This window comes from Helicoverpa armigera, chromosome 15 (assembly GCF_030705265.1).
Source record: "Helicoverpa armigera isolate CAAS_96S chromosome 15, ASM3070526v1, whole genome shotgun sequence".
NCBI lineage: Eukaryota > Metazoa > Arthropoda > Insecta > Lepidoptera > Noctuidae > Helicoverpa > Helicoverpa armigera.
The window spans coordinates 4,296,432-4,320,613 of record NC_087134.1 but is presented as its reverse complement, the minus strand read 5'-3'; the positions used below and the strand labels follow the sequence as shown (position 1 = coordinate 4,320,613).

The 24,182-nt window shown below is 36.2% G+C and overlaps 1 protein-coding gene across 3 annotated transcripts in view; it reads left to right on the top strand.

Moving 5' to 3' along the window:
- Positions 1–24,182, top strand: part of Src42a (Src oncogene at 42A) — a 47,061-nt gene that overhangs the window by 17,377 nt on the left and 5,502 nt on the right. Inside the window, exons 1-3 of one of the 3 annotated variants that reach the window (XM_021334848.3) lie at positions 2,826–4,733; positions 13,793–13,914; positions 18,633–18,796. In XM_021334848.3, coding sequence (XP_021190523.3) covers positions 3,109–4,733; positions 13,793–13,914; positions 18,633–18,796 — 1,911 coding nt within the window. In that variant the 5' untranslated portion in view covers positions 2,826–3,108. Of the gene's footprint in view, positions 1–2,825; positions 4,734–6,388; positions 6,639–13,792; positions 13,915–18,632; positions 18,797–24,182 lie in introns of those variants that run through there. The other 2 variants (XM_021334850.3, XM_021334849.3) reach the window with 2 other exon arrangements.

Sequence of the window (24,182 nt, the reverse complement as noted above, 5' to 3'; positions counted from 1 at the left end):
TCACTGGCCGACATTATACAATAAGTAACAAATTCGACAACCTTCACGTCATTAAAGCGTCTCATTAATACACACGCGCAGAGAAATCTTCATTTGTATGTCATCCTTGTTTACCGGCTATGTGAACATTTTATATGAACATTTATCTTGCGTATTTTGTATTCTTCTATGAGCATAAATAGTATTAAAGCTTATGATTATAAATAAGTACTGATATTATTGGTATTTAAACAACGATTATTTGTAGTATTATGTAATTAACTTGTCAATTAAGTTTCTGTACGATTATGTTAATGTTCACTTTCAAGGAATGCGCATTAACTTAGAATTTTGCGTAGCAACCAAGTTACTTAACAAGCTGGGGTGAATGAATTTTCATTTTGCATTAAAATACAAATAGTGTTTCGGATTCTGCACGGCGTTGTACGTGAGACCTAGTTTTCAGATGTAATAAATACGCATCTGTATCTTCTACGTATATGAATGACCCAATGAGAGTGCATGCTCTAGTTGCAATTTATTGCAAACTTTCCTCTAGCTTTTTTTTTCTTGGTTCCTTCTTGAAAAACTTTAAGGAATTATTCGTTTAGGTACGTAAGGTATCTCTTATTATATTATACATCCAAATAACACTTCACGCGTCACTTGAAATGCATCGAAAATATGCAAATGAATTTAATACTCGTGCAAAAAACCCGACCGACACAGTGAATTAACTGTGACACACACGCGCTTTCGTCCTTGCCCTCGTTTTGAAACAACGTTAAAAACGAATTTTATTTATTTCCTCAACACAAAATCAAGAAAAATATTTCCATATACATACATAACACATTTCAATGTCGCATTAAACTAAAGAAAATTAAAAGACTTTATTTACAGAACTTCAATTACTATTTGAGTATGGCACAATTTTTTAAAAGTAAGGAATGTTTTCCAGGCCTTTTCCAAATTACAATATAAAAAGAAAGATGACCTTTGGTTAAAAAATTAAGTCGTAACCGTTTGATATATCAACACAAAAAACCCTATGACAAAATTAATTCATACGTCGTTAGCATCTAAACGAATTGATACTTCCGTTTATATAACGAAGACGACTTTATATTTAAAATGTTCTACGACACTAATAAATATACTTCTTCCCTTTTGGTCAATTCTAATTCATAGGAGCGGGTAGCATATGCAACATCGTACAGTACCAAGGTCTGTTGTTTGCCTATTGTTCGGTGCATCCGATCCATGTTCTTTATCTGAATAAATAATATTTTTTTCCTGTAGCCGACCGTTGGACTTCCCCAAACCGAACGTTCCAATGAACGGAAAGCGATTCGTCGAAACTGATGCGAGAGTTTGTTTGCTATCTGCATCTGAGAGGTCGTTCATAATCACTCGTGCACACACCTACGCACAATATCTTAGAATACAGTTATGGTCACTTCCCTATCTACATTTTATATTTTAAATGTAGCCATGCTAGCTGAAGTGGTTCCTCTAACATCGAATACCCCCCTGGTCCTACCGTGATTGCCACCTCATATTTATTCCATAGACTACTCCAAAACTCATCAAAAAAGCTCCTATGATAAAAACTTACTTTGACCGTCACTGAAATGCGGCGTTAAAACTCATTTTTTTTTCAAGCACATTCATTTTGAAGGAATGTTTGATTGTCTTCCACGGTTAACTATAAGGGTTCATTAAGCGTCGTATGGGTAATTAATACTTGATTTGCCCGTCCCAGATACGGGTGGCGCATCGCAAGCTGCGTTGGCGCCGAGCCTAACTGTCCACTGGCATTTGCGCATGACGGTGTTACATGTGTATACTTGTAGCCACTATCTATGCGCATTAACTCTATTTATCTAGCTGCTATTAATTACCTTATTGCTTTCTTAATGCCTTTGGACGACAGCCTTAGCAGTGTTAATAAACAATTTAACTGAAATTCGCGTACTAATTTCTCTATTACAGTATAGAGGATTAGAAATAATTTGGACCACGTAATTGAGTAAATGCTAAATGATTAGTTGGAATTAGGAAAACAATGTTGAATACTTGAATTACTCTCGAGGTTCTGTTGGCACTCAGAATATTACAAACAAGAAGGTGGGCTTGCATAAAGCTTGCGGTATTGCATTGGCCGGCGCGACGACTGAGTGATGGACCGCCCTGACACGAATAGGGCCAACACAAAGCGGCCTAACTGTACGCGACAGGATGACCCCACATCAGATGGGGTGACTTACAACTCTCTGCTCTCGATTGCCTACTTAGCTTGCAACAATGAGATTCGATTCCATTTACAATATTGAAAACAGTATAAGTTATTAATCACCGAGCATCTAAATTGTTGATAATGACTATAAACGACGTCCGTGGTCGACGATTGTTTTACTAATTTTGGTACGTATTTGTTACGTCACCGTAGCAAACCTACTTGAATTCCAGTCCTTGCATATTTTATGTAAATAAATTGAAGATTGCAAGACAAGTAACAATTGGCATCGGTCTTGGTCTAGACTCAAAAACGTTTTATGGATATTTTCTTTACTGTAACTTTAAAAGTGTTTTACCTTGGTCAAAGTGCCAACGACAATAAGTTGTATGAAAACTAAAGTCTCTTAAAGCTTTTTAGGAAACTCGATCTTTTTAACCGCCTAATCGTGTTTTGACTAGGTTGGTTAACGGTTAAAATGGGTTATCCATACCGTTACATAATTCCCTCGAGGAGTGCATCGGATGAAAATTGATGTATGATCGAAGGTGATGGTGCTGCGGCGTGGCGGGGCGTGCGGCGGGCGGCAGTGGTGCGCGTGCGACTCTCACCGCCTTATCTCTCGCGACCTCTGCCGGACGCGCACGCTCGCCGCGCTCCACCACCCGTACCGCGCCGCGTTCGCGCTATGCCGACTCTTCGACAACAAATCTATGTGCACACTTACTTGTACTTTTTTCAAATTCGGAGTGTAGGACGTAGCCCGGAAATGCGCCAGTGAATTAAAACTTACTTAAATATTGTGATAAGTTGTTAGTTATTGTTGAATTTATTCAAACAATTGTTGGTTGTAGAGACAATATCGAAACGAACATTGGACCTTAACGACGATGGTGTCTGAAGGGGCTTTGCCCGTAGTATGGTGTATCCGCGATAATCAACTTGTGCCTCACCAAGTATCCGGTGTTAAGTTACAAGGAGCAGTAACAGGAGCGCATATAGCCGCTGTTACAGATTTTTTGCGTATGGTAGCAGGAACACCTATTGTCCTTCCGCATACGGCGGTTCCTGAAGATGTCGACAATGACATTAATCAAGAAAAAGAAATCTCAACCCGCAGACGAAAAATGTCCATGCAAGTTGAAGTGCCTTGTGTTTTTCTCACTGAAAGCGCCTTACAAAAAGCTAAGAGCCGCAGCAATTCTAGAGAAGAAAAGGTAACGATTGAAAGATGTAATATCACAACTACAAAAATGATAGACAGTCAGTCATCATTTTTGAGTTCTTCTGATATTTTAGAAATGAAAGAATTTGAGGATAGTCCCCAAGAAACTGTAAAAGATAATTGTAAGTCAAATACATCAGAGTCTTCAGTTTCATTAACTGAAAATAATTATCCTCAAAGAATAACGAGAATTATAGAGTTAGACGACATAACCTCAGTAAATATAGAATCAGAAAAAGAACATTCACAAAGAATTACAAGAATTATTGAATTTCAAAATGACAAGGCACCTTCACCTGTTCATATCGATGGAGAAAATGAGACATTGCAAAGAATAACTAGAATAATAGAACTGAATGAGGATAATTCATTTTCTACTATTACGAATAGTACAGAATCGTTAGACAAAGATTGTCATCAAAGATTAACTAGAATAATGGAAGTTGAAAAAGAAAACAACTTTCCAAGCATGACTAAAATAATTGAAATGGAAAACGACATATCAAATGAACGAAGAATTTCGTTGACCAACGAACGCGAAACTGGCGGTGGAAATACAGAAATCAGCAATGAGGAAGTGACTGTTAGGTCTAAGCTTGTGCATCGAAGTACCCCTAGGTTTAGTCTTGACTCTTCGTGCTCCGAAAACTCTTATGTTAATATTGAGTGTATAAAGAGTTTGCAGGATGTTAGAAAAGAAGAAAACACTGAGAGCGGTGTGAATCCTGATATAATTCCCGTTGGTAGATCTATCCGTTCTCGGTTTCCGAGAAAGAAGACGTCCGTATGTTCGATTGGCTCTTCGGACTGCGACGACGAGGTAGATGTCATATTCAAATCCAAGCCTAAATCTAGTCAATGGGTCAGTTTGGATTGGATACCACCGCCTCCCAAAGAAGAGCCAGTGATCATGCAAGTCTGTGATAAAAATGATTTTATATCAAAATGGATAGCAGAACAAAATTCACAAGAATCTATAATTATTGCCGACGAAAGGCGAAAGAGCCTTCCGCCAAAATCTAACGAAATATATCTCCAAAACATGAGAAGATTTAGTGACAGTTTGCAAATATGCAAAGAAGACGCCGCTAGTGATTCTCCAGCTACAGTGAAGTGGAAGTGGCATGATATAGTAAAACGCCACCTACAATTGTTGAAAAGCGAGAAAGGCTTTAGAAGACAAAAAGGTAGCTGGATGAGAACGGCTAGGCGTTTGTCCGGTACTAATGTAAACCACAAAGATTTAGAGTCTTTGCCGTTGGATACATACATGAAACTTCAGACTATGCCGTAAGTAATTTTATTTATAGTTTAAGGTACATCTTCCGACTCACACATAACACGTCTGAAGAATAACAGCCAGTTCACTGTTTGATCATCCTACTTGATTTTAGCATATTATCTCTTTAAAGCGTTTTACGTCACAAAATGTAATTAGTTTAAAACAATCTTTGTACTGTTGGCCAAATTATACTGATTACTGATCTAAGCGCTATCAGATTGATAATACTATCTTTGGATAGTCTCCTGAATCTTGCAAGTACACGTAATTCATTTACCTGATCATTCATTGGATTCGTAGTAGTTATTTCCTATGACTTCTCTAATTTACTTGACACCAGAGTATTTGAGCGCTAAGAGGTTACAGTACGGTTCACGCCAGGGCTTTGTATAATAACTATTTAAGTTAAAACAATTCGCGATTTTCCTTGTGATTCCAACACGTTGTGATAGAGATAAGTCGGTATCTGTCAATGTGGTGATTTGTCGAGTCTGTTGATAAGGAGCCGTGTTACGAGAGCGGGTTCGAGGCACGCGCTTCCGCAAGGCCGCTCGATTAGAATGCAGGGAGCTCGCGTCCAAGGCTACGGTTGCGCGGCCGGTCGGTGCACCGGTGCCCGCTGTCTTCCTCCCCGTAGTTCGGCAATTGGAAGCAGCCTCAGGAAGTGAACTCTGAAGGTGACGCTAACAAAATTTAACTGCCTGTTGATCGGAAGCGTCTGTGCTTTGAATTTTGACGTATCTTTTGTTATTCGGAAATTTACGCTCTTCCTTAATCTTCGCATAAATTAGTACGCGAATAATTCGTTCAACCGGCTTGAACTCGGAACTAATGCATGCTCTGGCTGAATTTTAATAAATCACATTAGTCATCTTTAAGGAATCTTTTGCAATAAACTTTGAAGGAATTACAAACGAAGACTTCCTATCAGTCCTACGATTAGGGAAACGGCAACACCAATGCTGTGCTGAAGCGAGGTAAACGGATGCACCGACGTCAGTTTCACTGATGGGCCTTGAGAATTACTCTACTTGCTCAACAGTAAGCCCAATTATCATAATAATTGAAAATGATTACACAAGTATGTTGTCAATGGGAAAAAATGCTATAAATTTAATGAGATAACATAGAGCGCAAGATCAAACACGGTAAATACCGTTCGGGTAATATTGATGTGCCTGTACTGAAGGCTCTCAATTCACCGTAATGCATTAGGATTTTGCGCTTTATAACGCTTCAACATCATTAACTTTTGTTTGTGTGGCTACCGTTCTGAAAACACGAATGTTGTGTTCACTGTGCATCAACACGGCTATTGTACCAAATGGGCATACGCGTTCTTTGATGGAAACAAACGCATTCACATCGAAATATTTGCTTGTTTTTCAGTTTCTCACAGTTTCTTGTTGATTTTCAAGAAAACTGATTAAATTGATGCGAAGCTCTTCATTCAGTTATTAAATATGAAAAAAAAAACTGAAGCCGTGATTTTTAAGTAACTTACCTTGTAGGTGAATTTTATATCGCTTTATCAATCTTCAGCAAATCACATTTATCATTATGTAGTAATAATTTGATTGAAAATTGATATGGAATTGTAAATGTTTTCTTATCGTCATTAGTGTTTGTTTTGCAGACGCACATGACGTCGATGATTGTGTTTGACATATTTTATTTGAAAATTATGTGGTACAGTGATTTTAACCCGGTGTAGTTCTTATAGTTATTGCAGTATATTGGTACAGTTACAAATGGAACTTACTACATTTAAAGTGTAAAGATATCTTCTTCAACATCTATCGGGTGTGGTTGTGAATCGTGATGCCACCTCGTCAGCTATGCTCATTTGTGCAACAAATCATGCAAGCTGATTTGGCCTTCGAAACCGAAAAAGAACACATTTGGAATCAAAAGTAACTGCATTTTCCTTATGTTTTATGAAACAAATAACATTTCGAGCCTATCGCTGCTCTATCAAAACAACGTATTGCGTATTTTCAAACAACGTGTTACTTCATATTGATAAAAAAATTATAACAGAACAAAATTTATTTTGTAACAAGTATTGCTTCTTGCTCACTTTCACTATGTCAAACATTTAGGTTTCGTTTCGTGACGTCTCACTTAGACTCCGTAGCGTTCAAAATTAAATTGTTTTTTTTTTTTTCAATATCTTACATCTCGCTTTCTATTCAAATCGTGAATAACTTGGTTTATTATATTTTGCCAATGACACTCATACTGCCCCACACTAATCGTTTAAGTCTGACTGCGTACCCGCGACAAACGCTCTGTTTATCGAACAATAACTTTGCATTGCAAATGTTTCTTTGTTATACAAACTAGACACGTGTTAGAAAATCGATGAAAATGACTCGTTTCTTATCAAAAGGCCTGAGGTCGTCTCTTGCGAAAGAACAATACAACTGGTTTTTATGATTTGTTTTTACTTTTTACGGCCGCTGTGCACGCCGCCTGCGCTGGCGCACCGACCTCCGCTGATATTGTTACTCCTGCGGATGTTTTCGTGCAAACCATTTTCGAATGGCACTTACTATAACAGCAATACAATCGTATAAACACATTATTGTACTGTTACTTGTTAGCTAGTTGTTAAAGCCTTGCGGTAATCGTTGATACACTGAACCTTTGTCTCAATATAGCAATGAATTAGGCGTGTTTTAGCAATACATCAGCCCAAGATGACATAATTATATATTTAAATACAATCGTTTGTAGGACCGCCCGCCTTATTCAGAGCTGTGTCATCACCTCCGGTATCCATAGAAGAAGTCTGTCGACAAAGACTTGTAGTCGTCAGTTCTATTAAGAGCGTGTACGCTCGGCGCGCGATGTCAACTTTAGGTAATTCAACGCAAAAAACCGCGCAGACTAGCGTCGCGGCTGTGTGCGTGCCTATCATACTTCACGTATAGTCACACAAACCATTTTGATCCTTTCGAGTGAAATTGGTAGAACAAAAAATATATTATTTAGTAAATAGTTAATAGCGGGAAAATAGTGTAAGTCTATGTAAGTCTAAAATATAAAACCATGAAGATAAGTCGTTAATACTTACACTCTTTTGCAAAAAAATCGGGCACCTATGAAAACCTTGGTTTTGAGGACTTTCTGTATATTACATACAATTTTCAACAGTACTAAATAGTCGACTGATGATTAATGACAATGTTAAGAGTTTCTGTATTTTAACCGATTTCAAAAAAAGAAAGGAGGAGGTTTCAATGAGATTGTTTTGTGATTGTTCTCAATTTGATTGTTCTCGATTTCTCAAAGACGCCTGGACCGATTTGAGAAATTGATTGTTTATATGAATGGTCCAGTCCATCCAGACCGAAAAATTGTGGTCAAATAACAACAATTGCCGGAAAGCCAAATATTGGTGAAGAGCTTGGGTTTACCATTGCAAATAAAGTTTTAAGTTATCTATCCTATATGCTTCAAAAGTTATTCGAGATCAAAAGTCAAAATTTGGGTACATCCAAAATGAAAAAAAAATATATAGCGCGATTGGTAACAGACATCTGCAATAAGTGATTTCTAGCCTAAGGAGTCCGCCATATTGGATTTAGACTCGCGACACATTTTTTTCGAGTTATTCATAGCAAGCCCTTTCATTTGATACCCATATCGTAGGAATGCATTAAAAACATTTTTTTCTCCATCTTGGGTATACCGCCATATTGGATATAGAATCATACATTGTCATTAAAACTGAACATTCAAACAAAATTTCAACTCAATCGATAAAAAAATAAACTTCAAAATTGAGCTTTAAATAAAATAGTAATGTATCAAGATTTGTTGGTCGCGCTTGAAATGTACTCTATTCTCGGTATCCACGGCAGAGGTTATTCACCCTACGCGATGTGACGGAGCGACACGTCCTCTCTGTGAAGCCTTGCGGCGGTCTGGTTTGAGTTGACTCGCGTGCAGCGTTTTATAGTAGTTTTAAATAATTTATAAAAAATAAAACGAGAGATTAAATTATAATATAAAGTTTATGTTTTAAAGAAAGAGTTATATTACTATAGTAAATAATTGTTATATTAAATTAAGTAAGATAGATAGGTAAAAAAAGCATTTGAAATTCACAATTTTTCACATTGTTAAAATATTTTTTTCTGGAAGATAGAGACCTAAATCAAAAAATGTTTTCAACTAACTATAGGCATGGGGATTTCGTCTATGAGTAAAAAAATAAATATGATTAGATTTGCCACTGTTTTCACATGAATTTAAGCTTCGAAATAGACGCTGAACGGGAATTTTATAAAACATCTGTTACGTTATAGGGGTTTTAGGTATTTAAACTACACAAATTGAAATTTATGTTCAATTAACTATATAGACAGTGAAATTACCTTGCGTTATAAAAAATAACATAGTTATAGGATAAGTAGTTACTGAGAAACAGTGGTTTGAAAAGTACCATTTTAGGCCAAATGGCGCGCGGTTGACGTACACGCTCTTAACATTTTGCAGTACTCATCATCGCGGACTTTACGTTTCGCATCATGCCCTTACCTGATTAACAGAAGGCACTAATATTTAACGACTCATTGTGAAGTTCGCTAATAGTTCTTGCTACGCTAACAGATTTATAAATGTTTCATTTTTTAAACAACAGTGCCATTATGACTTTTGCTGACGTAAATTTAAGTACTTGTTTATTTACTAGGGCCCAATGTTATGATCTCTATCTTGCATGTCTGACTTCAAACTGGTCAAGTTATCATGACTAAGTTTCGTGCACCGTATTATCCGTGTCACAGTACTTAGCACCTCCAGCCAAGGTATCTGGGAAGTCTTATTGTCGATTCAGTCGATGTCGCGATTTGTATGACAGATAAGGATATCTGTCACTTGCCTGAACAAGTAACGGACAAACCTATATTGCTCACCAAAAATACCGTTCAAAATACAATTATCACAAATGGGGTTTCTGGTTCATACATCTCAACTTTTTCCGACTATAATCCACTTTTTAACAAATTGTGCATGTGTATTGTTGTCACCGTCACGGCGGTAATAGCTTTGGAAAAGCGAACGCACAAATAATATGTATTGAAGTTTGACATCCTTCGATGTTTAACAAAAGGTAATCCCACGGTATTATCTCTATTCTTTACCCTGCAATTTGATTCTGTTGAGAGCAAATTCAATTTACTGACTTATTAACAGTTGGAAGCACACGCACCGACAATTATAGGCCACTTGCAACTAAACGTTGTGTCACACGTGTATATCCGTCTATTTTCTTCTTTGGACCTTCACTATAATTTTCCAATCAACTTGTCAGCATTCCATTTACTTGTCTATAGATAATAACCCAGCATTGTATTCATATTTTCTTTTGTTAAAACTTGGAGTTTGAGCAGTCATAACTAGAAAGGCATCCTATAAAAAGATGTAATTGAAACGGTATCACTTTGTCTTCTAAAAAAGAAACTGGTGTAGAAGTTTGTGGCAAACTTACTTGTCCATCCCGAGAGACCCTATAATTAGATTACCCATCTAGCGAGCAACCCGGAGCCAGGCGAGACTGGCTTAGCAAAAAAGTTGTGGCTACATCGGCACGCGAAGGTCGATGACCGGCGCCTCTGCTTAACTCGCCATATTATAAAACTCTGAGCGAAAGTCACGTAATTAATTCCCCTTGATTGCGCCACTTATCGTCTCCGTGTCAAAGGGTTTTCTTGACCACTATACCCAAATCCTCTTATATAATCGATAATATGGTTGTTTTCATGTAGTAGTGCATGATAGCCGCTAAGTGGATTACATTCTTATCACGGCACAACGGTGTTGATGTTTACTTTATCGATCAATTTTGGCACGTGGCCCTCTATAATGCGGTCATTCAGCACGAAGGCAATCATCGTAAATAAAATTAGCATTTCAAGTTTTCATAATTTATCTACGGGTTATCAATACTATAGGATTATTCTAATTGAGATGTTTGCAAACCGGAAACTCGCTTATGTAACAAACCCAATAATTATATTTATTAGGAATTTCCGTCCCCCACCTTGATTGCTAACTTGCCTACGACATTCTATTTCGTGGTATTTCAATGCTTTGACAGTTTTATTACATAAGCAAAGCTTTTATACTTTTCTTCTTCGCGAACAACAACAATAATAACCAGAAACTGTATATTATTTAATTATTTATACAGACATCGAACTTATGCAAAGTTACACTTAATATTGACGAACTAACACTTTTACTAAACTTTTTCCGAAGTCTAGACAAAGAAGCTAGTCAAATTTGCACAATGCTATTTGCACTTTCGAAAATCTGCAATTGAAACGTATCTTGTAGAATAAATATAGCGGCAAACTAGCCAGTTTAAATAAGCTTTATTCAAATCGAGAACATGCTTGTTTAGCGTCGCCCGACATTTTGTACAAATATCGTTCTTTAACAATGAAATAAATTTAAATTAAACTTCCTCTTAAAAGCTCTTTTGCATACATATTTTTTTGCTTTATTCTCAGTATAGTTGTTACGCAAGCAACTTTAACTTTGATCAATAAATGATATCATCTATACAAAATTCTCTGTAGAGAGAAGGTCCAATAATGTGTGGGCATGATTCATAAAACAGATGACGATTTCTCTTCGCCTTTAGGAGGTCAAGGTCGCTGTATCCGTCTGGTATTATGATTTGTAGACGTTGACAGGGTTACTAGTTCAAGCCTTTATTTGGTTTGACTCCTGACTAAAGTGGTTCAAAAACAAATTAGAAAATAATGACAGGGGAAAGAACTCCTGTTATGTTTTGCAATGTATCTGGTTTCTTAATGACCACTTGCTTTAAATCTTATGATTTGACTTTCTAGATCTCTTTCGCTTAGATAATTTCTTCTTGTATGAACCAAGTTCAGATAAATGTTACACCTCCACTCAATGAAGCTTACTTTCTGTCTAGTCATGATAACATCGTTTAAATACTTTCTATTTCTTATTATCAAGGAAATTAATTAGCTTAATAAACATGTGCATTATTAATCTATTCTGTGTGCGTTTTCCACGTTAAGACCTTCGACGCTATCTGCTAGTTACCGATCTATGACCCTTAGTATGCCCTTAGTGCGTGCCGAGGTCTTACCGAAGGCATTCGTAGTTGCAGCCCGTGGCGCCCTTTTCATGTCTCATTTTTATAGCTCAGGCGACATTGTTCATAATAATTTTCCTCCATAATATCATCTGAAATTGTTATTGGCTTCATAGCCTGTTTGACGATTATAGAATTTTAACTAGATCCAGATGCAGCTGGGCTATTGAAATAGCTATGAGGCTGCAAGTTATTTGCCGGGTGCAAAGGCGCCTTGCCTTGCAGGATATAAATAAATAGACTTTGTAAACACAATTTTATAGTTTTGCAACGCTACGTGGTTTTAATGTGTTTTTTTTGCCCAAAGTAGGTCGCAGTTCGACCTTTGTGATGTGCATTTTCGAATTGCAAAAATTCACATTATTCTGCGATTGCTCTTAGATATAGCCACGTAGTTCATTCTTGTAATATAGTTAGCGAGATGTTGAGTAAAAGATATACTTGAAAGTAACAAGTTTATTTAAGTTTCTATACACAATCGCTAGAAAAAACAAATAAAAGTGTTGTTGAAGTGATATAATAGCATTGGGGTATTTCTAATGACCGAAAGAGTTGCCTGCTGTAAAGTACGTTACGAAACTGGCTGTAATAAACCTGCGATACTTTTCATTTTCAGGATGTTAAATAGGTATCAGGCTACTGATAACAATCGTGCTCCGAGTCGTCTATTTAATTACAGTGCAAGGGTCTGTCCGTGATTCTCAGGCGGAACAATCCGTTGAACAATAGTAATCATACATCAATCAGTTTTTCCAGTCACGAACAAGATGAAATTATTGTTCAGACGCAGACGATGTTATCAATGATGGGCTTCTGAAAATTATAAATCATCTTGCCAATGAAACCTACCCAAGATTATTTTTATAGAAAACTACTGGTGTTGTTTAATTGACTGGTACTTTATCAATTGACTTTACGTTGCTTATTGTTTCCGCCTGGCCATTCAAGCGAAAAAGTAACGAAATAAAAATAACCCAAATCTAATTTTATGTGCCTATTTCGCGTAGATTAGTAATTGAAGTAGATAGATAGGTAATTGTTTCTAAACCATTGGTTTGCAAACACACAAGGTTGTTGCAAGTTACAGCAATTCTAAAAATATGTCTGTTGGAAGTGATCGTAGCTCTTTTTACTGCTCTCAGTTTACCGTTTTACAGCTGTACTACTTAGATACTATTTTTATATCAAGAGCCCGACGACCTCGCCCGTCTGTCGCGCGGGATTTGATGCAATACTATTGTCAGACCCCAACGGCTTGTGTCGCAAACTATCGGTCATAGAACCTGATTTATAATCATACTACCATCCATCGTTATTCTAGTTTATTTCCATTTGTTTAAAATAGAGTGTTACTATACCAATTTTGGTATTTCTTGTGACAAATTATGATTCATTGTTAGCACCAGGCTCATGTTAAAAGCGGTTACTACAATAAGTTTGTCTCCGGCGCAGACGCGGTGAGCGTACGTCAATTGAATGCAGAATACTATTCATTCGTGCTCGTTGAGTCACCGACAAGCCGCTTTCTGTACACCCTACGAGAGCGATACCGGTCCTTTATACTCATATTGTCATTACAATGATAATCACTTTGTTAAACATAATGAAATACTCCTCAGGTGGACAATTCATTGGTTTGTCAGCAACTAGATGTTCATTATTAATTACATTGTTACAATGTGTATTAAGTCTTTAATTTAGCTAGGTACTTGAACATTTTATAGCTGTTTGATAGATTTTTACATACGTTGTACTTTTTATGTGTTTTGTCCATATGACTCATACAGTACTCTTTACCTTCGTTTTGTATAAATAGTTGATAACATTTAACTCGGCATGTATGCGATCGTGATTATCAACAATACACATTACGTTGTGAGTCAGCTGTGTTGGATATTACTAAATTGTTCAATGTTGTTGCAGATGGTACTTCCGCAAAATAAAACGAATCGAAGCGGAGAAGAAATTGCTCCTGCCCGAGAACGAACATGGCGCTTTCCTCATCCGAGATTCCGAGAGCCGCCATAATGACTTCTCGCTATCAGGTAACTATATAATAAATTCATACATTTTCTACTGATTAATTTTCTAATAGAAAATCGTTTAGTTCATGTACATATCAATATTATATTTACCTCAATTATAATAATCTCGTTGGCTCGGAAAATATAAGAATATTTATGTAATGTGGCAGTGGTTTGCGATGATTCATCGTGCGTCCTGTGGCACGCAGCATAGTGCTAAGTGCTATCCTGTTACAAACGCATCCAGTGGTTCTGGACGATTCGATCACGACTCCAAACCGGTTAAAAGTTTTTCTAAGGCCCCTAGTCATGGCGCCGTGGGAACAAAGACCAACAACTGAATGACTGCCTCGATATCTGCTAATTAGTATTGTTTATAAATGCAAAGTTACAACTTCACTTTTTAGCTATTTTCGGATTGTTCGCTGCAATATGTACGACATACGTGACTGCAGTCATCGATTGAGCTTATTCTCACGTTTGACCTGCCTCGCGCAACCCACATGTTAAATTATATTTATTTTACATTTGCATAAATTACGGTTTATTGTTTAACTAGTTAATTTCATTTTTAAATCAAATATGCATACACATTTTTTTATCTAACCAACCGTGAGTCAAAATGCAAATATATGTAGTATGTAATGATAATTGAATGCAGGGACATATTATATTGCCATACGTTTAAGTTACATCTTTCCTGTTAGTGCAAGCCGTTTATAAAATATAATAGCCATAAAAACAACTAAGTAGGTTTTCCTATTTATTTTATTTTACCTTAGAACTACAAGTAATTTATTTTATTAGCATAGCAAAGCACAGCTGCTTGAAGGTTTTAAAATTTTTAGATTAACTGTGAAGGTTACAAGTAAAAACTTCAATAACATTGGATTTTCCAAAAATAGGACAAAATTGTTTGTTGTGTTTTCCATGTGAACTAACGAAAAACGACATTGTGAGATTTAAAATGGCATTCAAATGTAATTTGGGGAAAAATATATTTTTTTAGGGATCTACCTAATCTAAGTTACAAAGTCCCAAATTATAAAAATACAATTTGGGAAAAATATTTATATATTTAAGGAAAATATGATTAAGTTTCAAAGTCCTAAGTTATAAAATAAGAAATAAAATTTGGGGAAACAAAATATTTTTGTATAACCCTACTTACCTGATGTAAGTTACAAAGTCCAAAGTTATAAAATAAAAAATAATTTTGGGGAAAATGTTTATTTCTTTTGCACACCTACTGACCAAATCTTAAGTTACAAAATCCCAAGTTATAAAATAAAAATATAATTTGGGGAAAAAATATTTTTCTTTTGTATACCTACTAACCTAATCTAAGTAACAAAGTCCGAAGTTATAAAATAAAAAATATAGCTTGGGGATTTTTTTTGTAGTTTTACCTTACCTAATCTAAGTTACAAAGTCCCAAGTTATAAAATGCAAAAATAAAAATACCTCACAGGTGTTGTTTAGGTACTGAATATTAATGAAAATAATTACCTTCTGCACCATAAATAAATCCTTAGTTCACGTGATCAGAAAAAAGGATTATTTCATAAGAGTCTAGGAAAAATATTATAGAAACATAAACAAGAATAATTTAAAATATTCCAAGGCTTGTGCGCTTTAGGAATCTTTTAATTTATTAATTGAATTTTCTAATAGGATTTATTGCGTGTTGATGCAATGTTGATCAGGAGTCGCGCGACATTGTTACAACATTTATGTAACAAGGACGACTATCTGATTTTTATTCTAGCGATTTCTAAGAACATAAACTATGTAATAACCAACGAATACCATTGTTGGATGCCAACATTTCCAACTAATAAGTTTAAAGAACAATACCTATTTCTTAACTACATTACTTGGGTCTTTTATTTTTACTTGCACACAGATTCAAACCGCAGACTGAACTCCATAAATAAGAGTTCTCTTATTTCTGCAGTCAATCTTCATTAGGTCCGGTTTATGCTTGTTAAGCCCGTGTCATTAGTTGAATAAGTAATTCAAGCAATTTATAAATCCAATGATACAGTTCACTAAATACTATTTAGATTTCTACGATAAACCTAAAATAAACGTCGATAAATGCATTAGGTTACATAAGTAATCCGTTTAAAATTATTGTAAGCTTCGCCTTGACGATTTTCCAGGAAAAATGTTTTATCTTTTACTTATACGTCGTACATTGCAATTTGAAGGTGAAAGCGGTTTGGGATTTACATATGTATTTGTTGAATTTTAATTATCGATATTTACTTCAAACGACACAGATTAGTCACTTGTGTTCTTATAGAGGTACTTATGTATAAAGTTACTTCGTTCCATTGTCTCCTGAAGCAGAACTTTCCACTTCGATTACTGTTCATATTTGGGACGCAAAATAGCTATGGCCCACATTCCGCAAATCTGTTCTATATTTAACTTCAATCGATATCCTACCTGGCAAACACGGGGAAGTCGCGAATATTACCTTTTATATTTACTATGGACTGCCATGCATATTCAAAGCTTAATTTATGTACGAATGAAAATAGAAAAAGGTTAAGCTATGCAAATGCGAACTAAAACGATATTTATATTACTAACAAAGAATTCTGGGCGTGATATAGGAATCACTTTCTTACGAGTGTGCTATTCGAATAAACTTTCACAATCGATCGCCAGGAGATGCATTTAACTTAATAAGTTTTAGAAAGAGCTATTGACTATCATTAGGATATTTCGCTGAGCATCAATAGGTGTCCATTCAATCGGCTACATGAGAACCTCTAATTGCCTTCTCATAAAAAACCCGTTGTCAATACGCCTAACCTATAAAATAATATTTCTAAGTTACAATGGGTGTCGCATAAATTTTCCGACTGCTTTCTCGATCAATGAAAGTGAAGTTTCGATTCTTTCACTTCAGCAAAATAAAATTTCACGTAGTACGAAGTTATACGTATGTACTTGCTAACGTGTGAATTCAGACATTGTTGACTGTGATTCGTTTGCCAATAATCTTTGCAGAACTGTGTTTTCGAAATTCGCACGTTTTAAATGGTCGGAATTCGTCGTTTATTTAAACATGGAACTATGTACGCCTTTAGGAAAATATCACCAAAATAGAACTAGGTAATAACTGGTGCGTTTACACTAGCTGCTATTAATTGAAGATCAAATCTCCAGAGAGGCGCCTATGGGTCAAGTCTACATTTGTGAAGATTTCTTAGGAAGGAACGAGTTGCGTATGGACTCATTCGTTCATTTCGTGTCTGTTCTAGAACAACCCGCATTTAAAACCCACGCTCATTACTTTTGTAACAATTATTCGTCATCCGTTGTTGGTATCCCAAAGCATTGAGATACTTCACATGCCACTGTAGAACGTATTACACAAATAAGCCTACTGTTACATCATCCTGTAATCCTAAAAAACTATTATTCACAAGAATATCCAGACTTTTTTATAATACTTGAACTTATATGCATAACATATTTAAATACATACAAGTATAAGTAATTAACTCAAATTTTTATTCGAGATATCGACAAAGCGCCTTGCATTCATTAAATGAAGAATGTACTAATAGAACGGGTTATGATAATTTGCTCTCATTCTATACATCCAACTTTTTCTCCTTGTTTCATTTATAATCCTCGAAGATTAATTGTTACCCAGTAACATTATGTTTAATAGTTGTGACTGGTAATTTTTTATCGTACTTAAGACTTAAGAGACTTTGCTATTCATTCAGATAGATTGGTCAGTGGAAAGGTGCAAATATATAAATTAGAATCTCAATTTTTTAATGAAAATTAGTAAAGGTGTATGTTGCTCTCAAAGCCTATTAGTACAGGGTTCACAAACAGATCAGATCTCAGACTAAACTACGATAACCAAAAAGCTTGTAACACTAATTTCATAAAAACAATAAAATCACGTTAGATGTTGACGATAGACGGGTTTCTGTATACATTTCCTGATTCATCACGTACTTATCATTTACATCAGAATTGCAGCAAAATTAAACTCTAGATAACTCTGTCGTAATACCTAAGTGTATTTGCGTCTGCTTCTCGCATACCTACCTATTTTCTGCCCGAATGTAGTTTAATTTTTATTTACGCCGTCATAATTGCACAGCAAACGTAATCAAAATTAAAAATATTTATAACAATATCGCAGCAAATTCTAAGCCTGCAGATTTTAATGGAAACGTGATTAAACGTCAGTTAAGCTAAACCTTCATCAACCGAATCGAACTGTCAGAAGCTGACGCGACGATTCACAGAAATTCACCCATTAATTATACGAGTCTGTGGGTAAGTATTAGCAAGGTCGAAATGCAAGATACTCGGCCTAACATTTACATGACACCAAAAACCCCAGATCTGTGCCCCGATAAAGAATAAGTTAGTCTCTCTTTGCGACTTCCTAGAATTAAAACTTTCTTTTTGAGACATTTTGATGGATACTGTTCTTATTTCTGCTGAACTCGTTGGCACGACAGTGTGGCGCTATAGTCAAGACTAGTTCTACCATTCATGCGTAATCTTATACTTAAAGATTTTACATTTAGTAGTTTGTATAAAAACTGATAAATCTCTTCTTGATACATACGTTGCAATAAAACATTACATCAAACTTACAACACGTTTAATTCACAAACGCATTCGTATTCCATATTTACGCAATTTGTATTGCAATAAAATGTAAATTAAAGCATAATTGTTGTTCACAGTGCGAGACGGGGATACGGTGAAGCATTACCGCATCAGGCAGTTGGACGAGGGCGGTTTCTTCATCGCCAGGCGTACCACCTTCCGCACGCTGCAGGAACTGGTCGAGCACTATAGCAAGGACGCTGACGGCCTGTGCGTCTCCCTCAACAAGCCATGCGTACAGGTATGTCCTCTAGAACTAGCTCACCGTCTTCCTCCACTGGTTGGCCATTGTGATAATCTATAATTTAAATAATCACGCAATTGGTGCTGTTATTTCATTCCTGTAGGTATAAATTCGTATCCATTCACTAGTAATTGGTAATCGTCGAATCGAACGCGCATTATAAATTCAAGTCTAATTCAATTCCCGTTTCTTATCCATAGTCAACAGTTATAACTAGAAGCCTTATTAAAATTGTAAAACATTTATTCTACCAAGTGTGATCTGGCATTCTTTCCGAATGCATAATGCCACATAACACGTCTTGAGCTTGACCCGACCTTCCACTAGCATGCGGTATTGATAGATTGAACTCAACAGTAACGCTCAATCATGTAATCATAGTGTTGTCAAGTCAAGGGCACGTAACCGAAATAAATAACAAATAACAAGAAGAATGTTTTTATAACGGAGGCGCATAAATCGCAAAATTCAATATCGGGACGACTATAAAATTTATGGTTTTCGACGGGTCAACCTTTGTGCGGCCGCGTGAGAAATATTACAAGGCATTGAACGAGCTCGAGGATACTTTAAATTCACCGAAGGACTCTGCTTTTCTCGGACAAAGAGCATCGTCATATTTAAGTTATTTGAGCCGTGTATGTACCGGACCAGTAAAGACCATTAACATTTTCAAACTTTTATTTATTATATTTTCCGGCATGCTCTCGAACATTTACATAGCCATTGCGGAAAAGATTTTATGCCTCAAGTGCTATTTTCTTAAGCTATCTACATTTTAATGCCTCGTGTCGAAGTAAATTATGATTTAGCTTTGCGTCACTTGCGTATTTAAAATTAACAATGCCTCGCCGCTCATTGCAACACGTGTAAATTCCATTTTGATTATAATTGTACATAGATAATGTAGCTCTCCATCACGTAATTAAATGCAAGTTTTATAGATTCTTTTTTAATGAGTGTTCATGAGACGTGATCATTTGTCATCAGTTTCGTTGTTTGTTTATCCGTATTATGTTAAATAGGTTTGCAATTTATGCGTTTCTTATTATGGTATTATAATGATTACACTGTTTGATTAACATATAAAGCATCAGATATTCAAAATTCGCTGTTCCAGTTTCGCGATCGACCTAGCGCCAAGGCCGTGAAGGCCCCACTTTCGTTACGGACGATGCGTACATAACACAAGACATCGCGCTTCACGACAACTCTTTGTTGTCGATGTTTTCCTCCGTCACAATGGAATCCTGTAAACAAATTGTCATCTTTCCTCCTTTTCCGTACCTCGGTGCGACGTCTCTAGATCCAAGAATTAGTCACCATGTCCTTAATTCTAGTGTCGCTAATCATTGTACATGGTTTTGGCGATCACGAGTTATCTCATCGGCAACTGTGTGGGAACATCTATGATTTACAAATATCGCTGTGTATTACAACATTTTATGAAACTTGTGTCGCGTTACTTAACTGTTTATTAGTTTCATGCCATATAGAAATGTCTGATGTAAAACAAAAGCGTTAAGTTATGGATTCTTGGTCGATAAATTACATTCAAATAGCTAGTTTTAAGTAAATTGACGATGTAACCGTCTTAATAAACGAGGACAAGCCATACAATGCTTCTTTTACCTAGATATACTTCGTGACCATGATGACAATGTTTAAGAATACGAATTAAAGCAGATACACTGGAATGTAATTTGTCAACTATTACCTCTTTATCAGAAACAAGTTTTCGATCACAGCTGCATGGCAGCAACGTGAAAGACTTAAAAAATGGTAATTTCGACCTTGCAAGTTCGGGAAAACCAGTGTTTGGGAAAACCTAAGCACAGTTTCTTTGAACCTTCAAAGGTGCATTGTTTTTCACAATCAACTAATGGCGGCTGTTTTAGTTGCACTACAAAAGCCTAAAACACTGCGTTGAAAAGGTACGCTTCACGCTTTATGAATGGTCATGCAATTAAACATTTTATCAAAAAACGTATAAAATGAGGCGACGTGACGTCAAGCAATTATAACGATGGCTATTGTTCTGTTTGTCTCGTTTCAACAATTGTGTTGACTTTTCTAATGAGCGATTTGTTCCCTCTTATCGATACATTGACTCCACATTGTAACGATTGTAGTATCGATACAGAACATTAAACGTGCGTCGATTACATATGCAGTTTTAGTAAAACTAGTCAAATCATTTAATTTGCTATTGTTGGTTATTACAAAATGCCATTAAAATAGAAAGTTATGTAAAGTGCAGTGGCGTATGCGGTTTGAAATTATTTTGTAATTTTATGACTTTCGTGCCAACTCTTGTATTGTACTGGAGTATCGCGAAGATAAAGCTGCCTTGTGCATCGAGACAGTCGCTGCTGCGTGTTAAAGATCAAGGTCGTACTCATGAACTTTATTCCTGCAGAGACAAACAACCTGACTAGATAATACAAGTATTAACAACTAATTGTATTGTAAATTAGCCACAATCGCCCGATCACCTCAAGCCTTTCAAAGCTTCGGATACCTGTCACACGGTTGTAAATACACCTTCAGCCTTAAAATTTAACTCTTTGTGTAATAATATGTAATGTTTGACCTACGCTAGTGACGTAATCAAAATTGCTCGTATGTAGCAGCTCCCCCTTCACTCTCTACCTTATCGGTATACTGTTAGCATTTGCGGAATTTCATTGTTTCCATACGTTTATTTATACTCACCATTTCTCGGCGAACATGCGGTTTAGTACCTCGTCTTAGACCTCTAGTACCTGTGTACGAGACCTCAATATTTTTATCACTCGATTGTGAACCTTACGGTCAATTTCAACCGCATAATAAAAAAAAGGTTTTTCCGCATACATCTCATGTTTAAAAATAAGTGCGTTTATCTGATAGTTTCTGGAATCAATATAATCGATTAATAATGCAGTATGCCTTCTAAGAAAACCAATCATCTCTAAACCTAACTTAAACTACCCAATAATTTTGAAATATGTTTTCTTCACAAAAAATAATTAATGGTATTAATTTATAATAATAACTTGTTTTGACGTTTTACTCCTTGTTATGAGAGTCATCGTTCAGATGTGATTTCACTTCTAACTCAGTTGATTGATTGTGTAATAAACATATAGCACTTTCTGCAATCACCTTATCTTCGTACCTATTACATCAACTGCAAATACATAATAACGAATTATATTTCTTAGTTTAATTATTTTGAGTTTCTTACTAAGCGGAAGACTTATCAACGTGGCAGTTTGTTTTTGCATTTATACGAATACGCGGATATTTTACGAATAAGGTCATCGTACTAATAATACTCGTTTGGTAGTACTAGCATGCACAATCGAGTATTTGTTAAACGATAAAAGTACTACAACATTGTTATAGATCGGTGACGCGTTTCAGCGGACGTATGCTAATGTGGATGTAATGACGCTCGCCCGTCGCTGAAGTATTTCACGGTTAATCCTTCAGTTTGTCAACATTTCACGTGGTCGTGATTGTGATCTTCTTTATACTTCCTACTCTATGTGCCGGCGGGCTTTATGTATATTATAAGGTCCTTTATAATGGTATTTTGTATTCCTGCAATAATATAAAACAACAGTCATTCGGCTACTTTCGAACGGGTTAAAAATTTAAAAATAACACCATACGACGTCATAATGTATTACTACATTCACATATCCAATTGCCAATATAAATAAAAAATACGTCATTGTTGCAATACGGAATGAAGTAACGTAAACTTAATTATTATCAGCTTATGACTAAAAGCGTGTCCTTTTTCAAGCACTGACGTTTTAGCGTTTCTTTTCACCGCTACCTTGGAAGTAGCCACTCGACGCCTTATGCGGTAACACCCTTAGCCCGTGAAGTGGTTAACACAACACTACTTTTTGCTTACTCACCCCCTTGATCAAAACGGTGGGGCTGAAGTACTTTGCAAAGTATTCGAGAAGAATACGCGAAATATGGAGTTTCACATAGCGTTTGTAGTGATCACACCCACAGATCATGTGATGGAATGATCTCGCGCAGAAAAATGGTTGGTATTTGCTGAATTCCTCAGCATAGTTGTTCTTGAATACAAGCATCATTGTATAAGGGTCGCAAGTATTTACCGAGCATGTATTGTATAAGCGGTGGAGTGAGGCGTGACAGGCACACCAGACGGACGGTCGCGGTCGCTGGACAGCACCAAAGTCTCATGTTACAAACCCACAACGCGGTGTGAATTAAAAATCACAACACTACATAATAACGCACGGATTTAATGCCTTTTGGAACTGAGCGGCACATTGTCTTCACTGTACAGACGACAAAAACGCAGCGTTTCGAAAATTGTATTGTCACAGTTTTTATGCAACCTGTGACTTGACGCTTTTTTAATAGAAGACACAATAAAGGTGTGTCTTGTTTTGAAGCCAGAGGCAGAAAATTGCAAGTATTTTCCAGTTAGTCGACCTGCAAGTAATTTTCCGAAGGTTGTGACTATCTATAATTTCGTACTAATAACCCTGAGAAGACTTGTAATTTTCTGTAACTCTATACGTCGTAGTATGCATGCATGCCATTATTTATACAGCTATTGTGACTGGGTGCCCCGTACTAGTCGCGTGTGTTGAACCTTGAAGCCTCGTGTCGCCTCACAGTCTCACACCCTTGTACTTCTCAGTACAGAACTACGTTCAGACGATACTTACATAAGCTTACATCCACGAACAAACTTTGTCTGCCAATAAAAAGTATGACCTATTGTTTGTCTCATGGACACAAACCGTTAAACACGTAGCCCCGTTTCGTCTAAATTTTATTTGTTTCCATTTCTAGCTGACATTAACCAATTGCTTGAAACGAAGTAATTCCATTGTTTTGTAGAAAATTATAACCGTTACTACAATGTTTGCTTGTACGTTTGTAGTAAGAATCCATGTTAAAGCTAATAAAAACTGATGATTACAACTTTGCCATGACATAGCCCGTAGCGTACTATTTGTATACAGGATAAAATACATATTTTGATCGTTGTGGGCGTTTTAATTTATCATTCTCTATAATAATATACATAAATTTATTGCGAAATCTAAATCGCAACGTATGTTCTTGAAGTATCGATCGAAAATAAGGGCCAATGACACTTGGCGTTCCCCAAGGTGCTTTCTTGTCTCCCGTCTAGACAGTCATTCACCGAGAGAGGTTTTATTAATACCACAAAATGTGAACATTTTCATCTTTATTTCTACACTTTAATAGTTAAATGATGTTTTAAAATTACGTAACGAACCTTTTTTGCCGTCGGTACGGATTACTCATTCATGTCGATATCGTATTCAGATCTTGATCGGACGCGAATAATCTATGTGTGACTTCTGTCTAA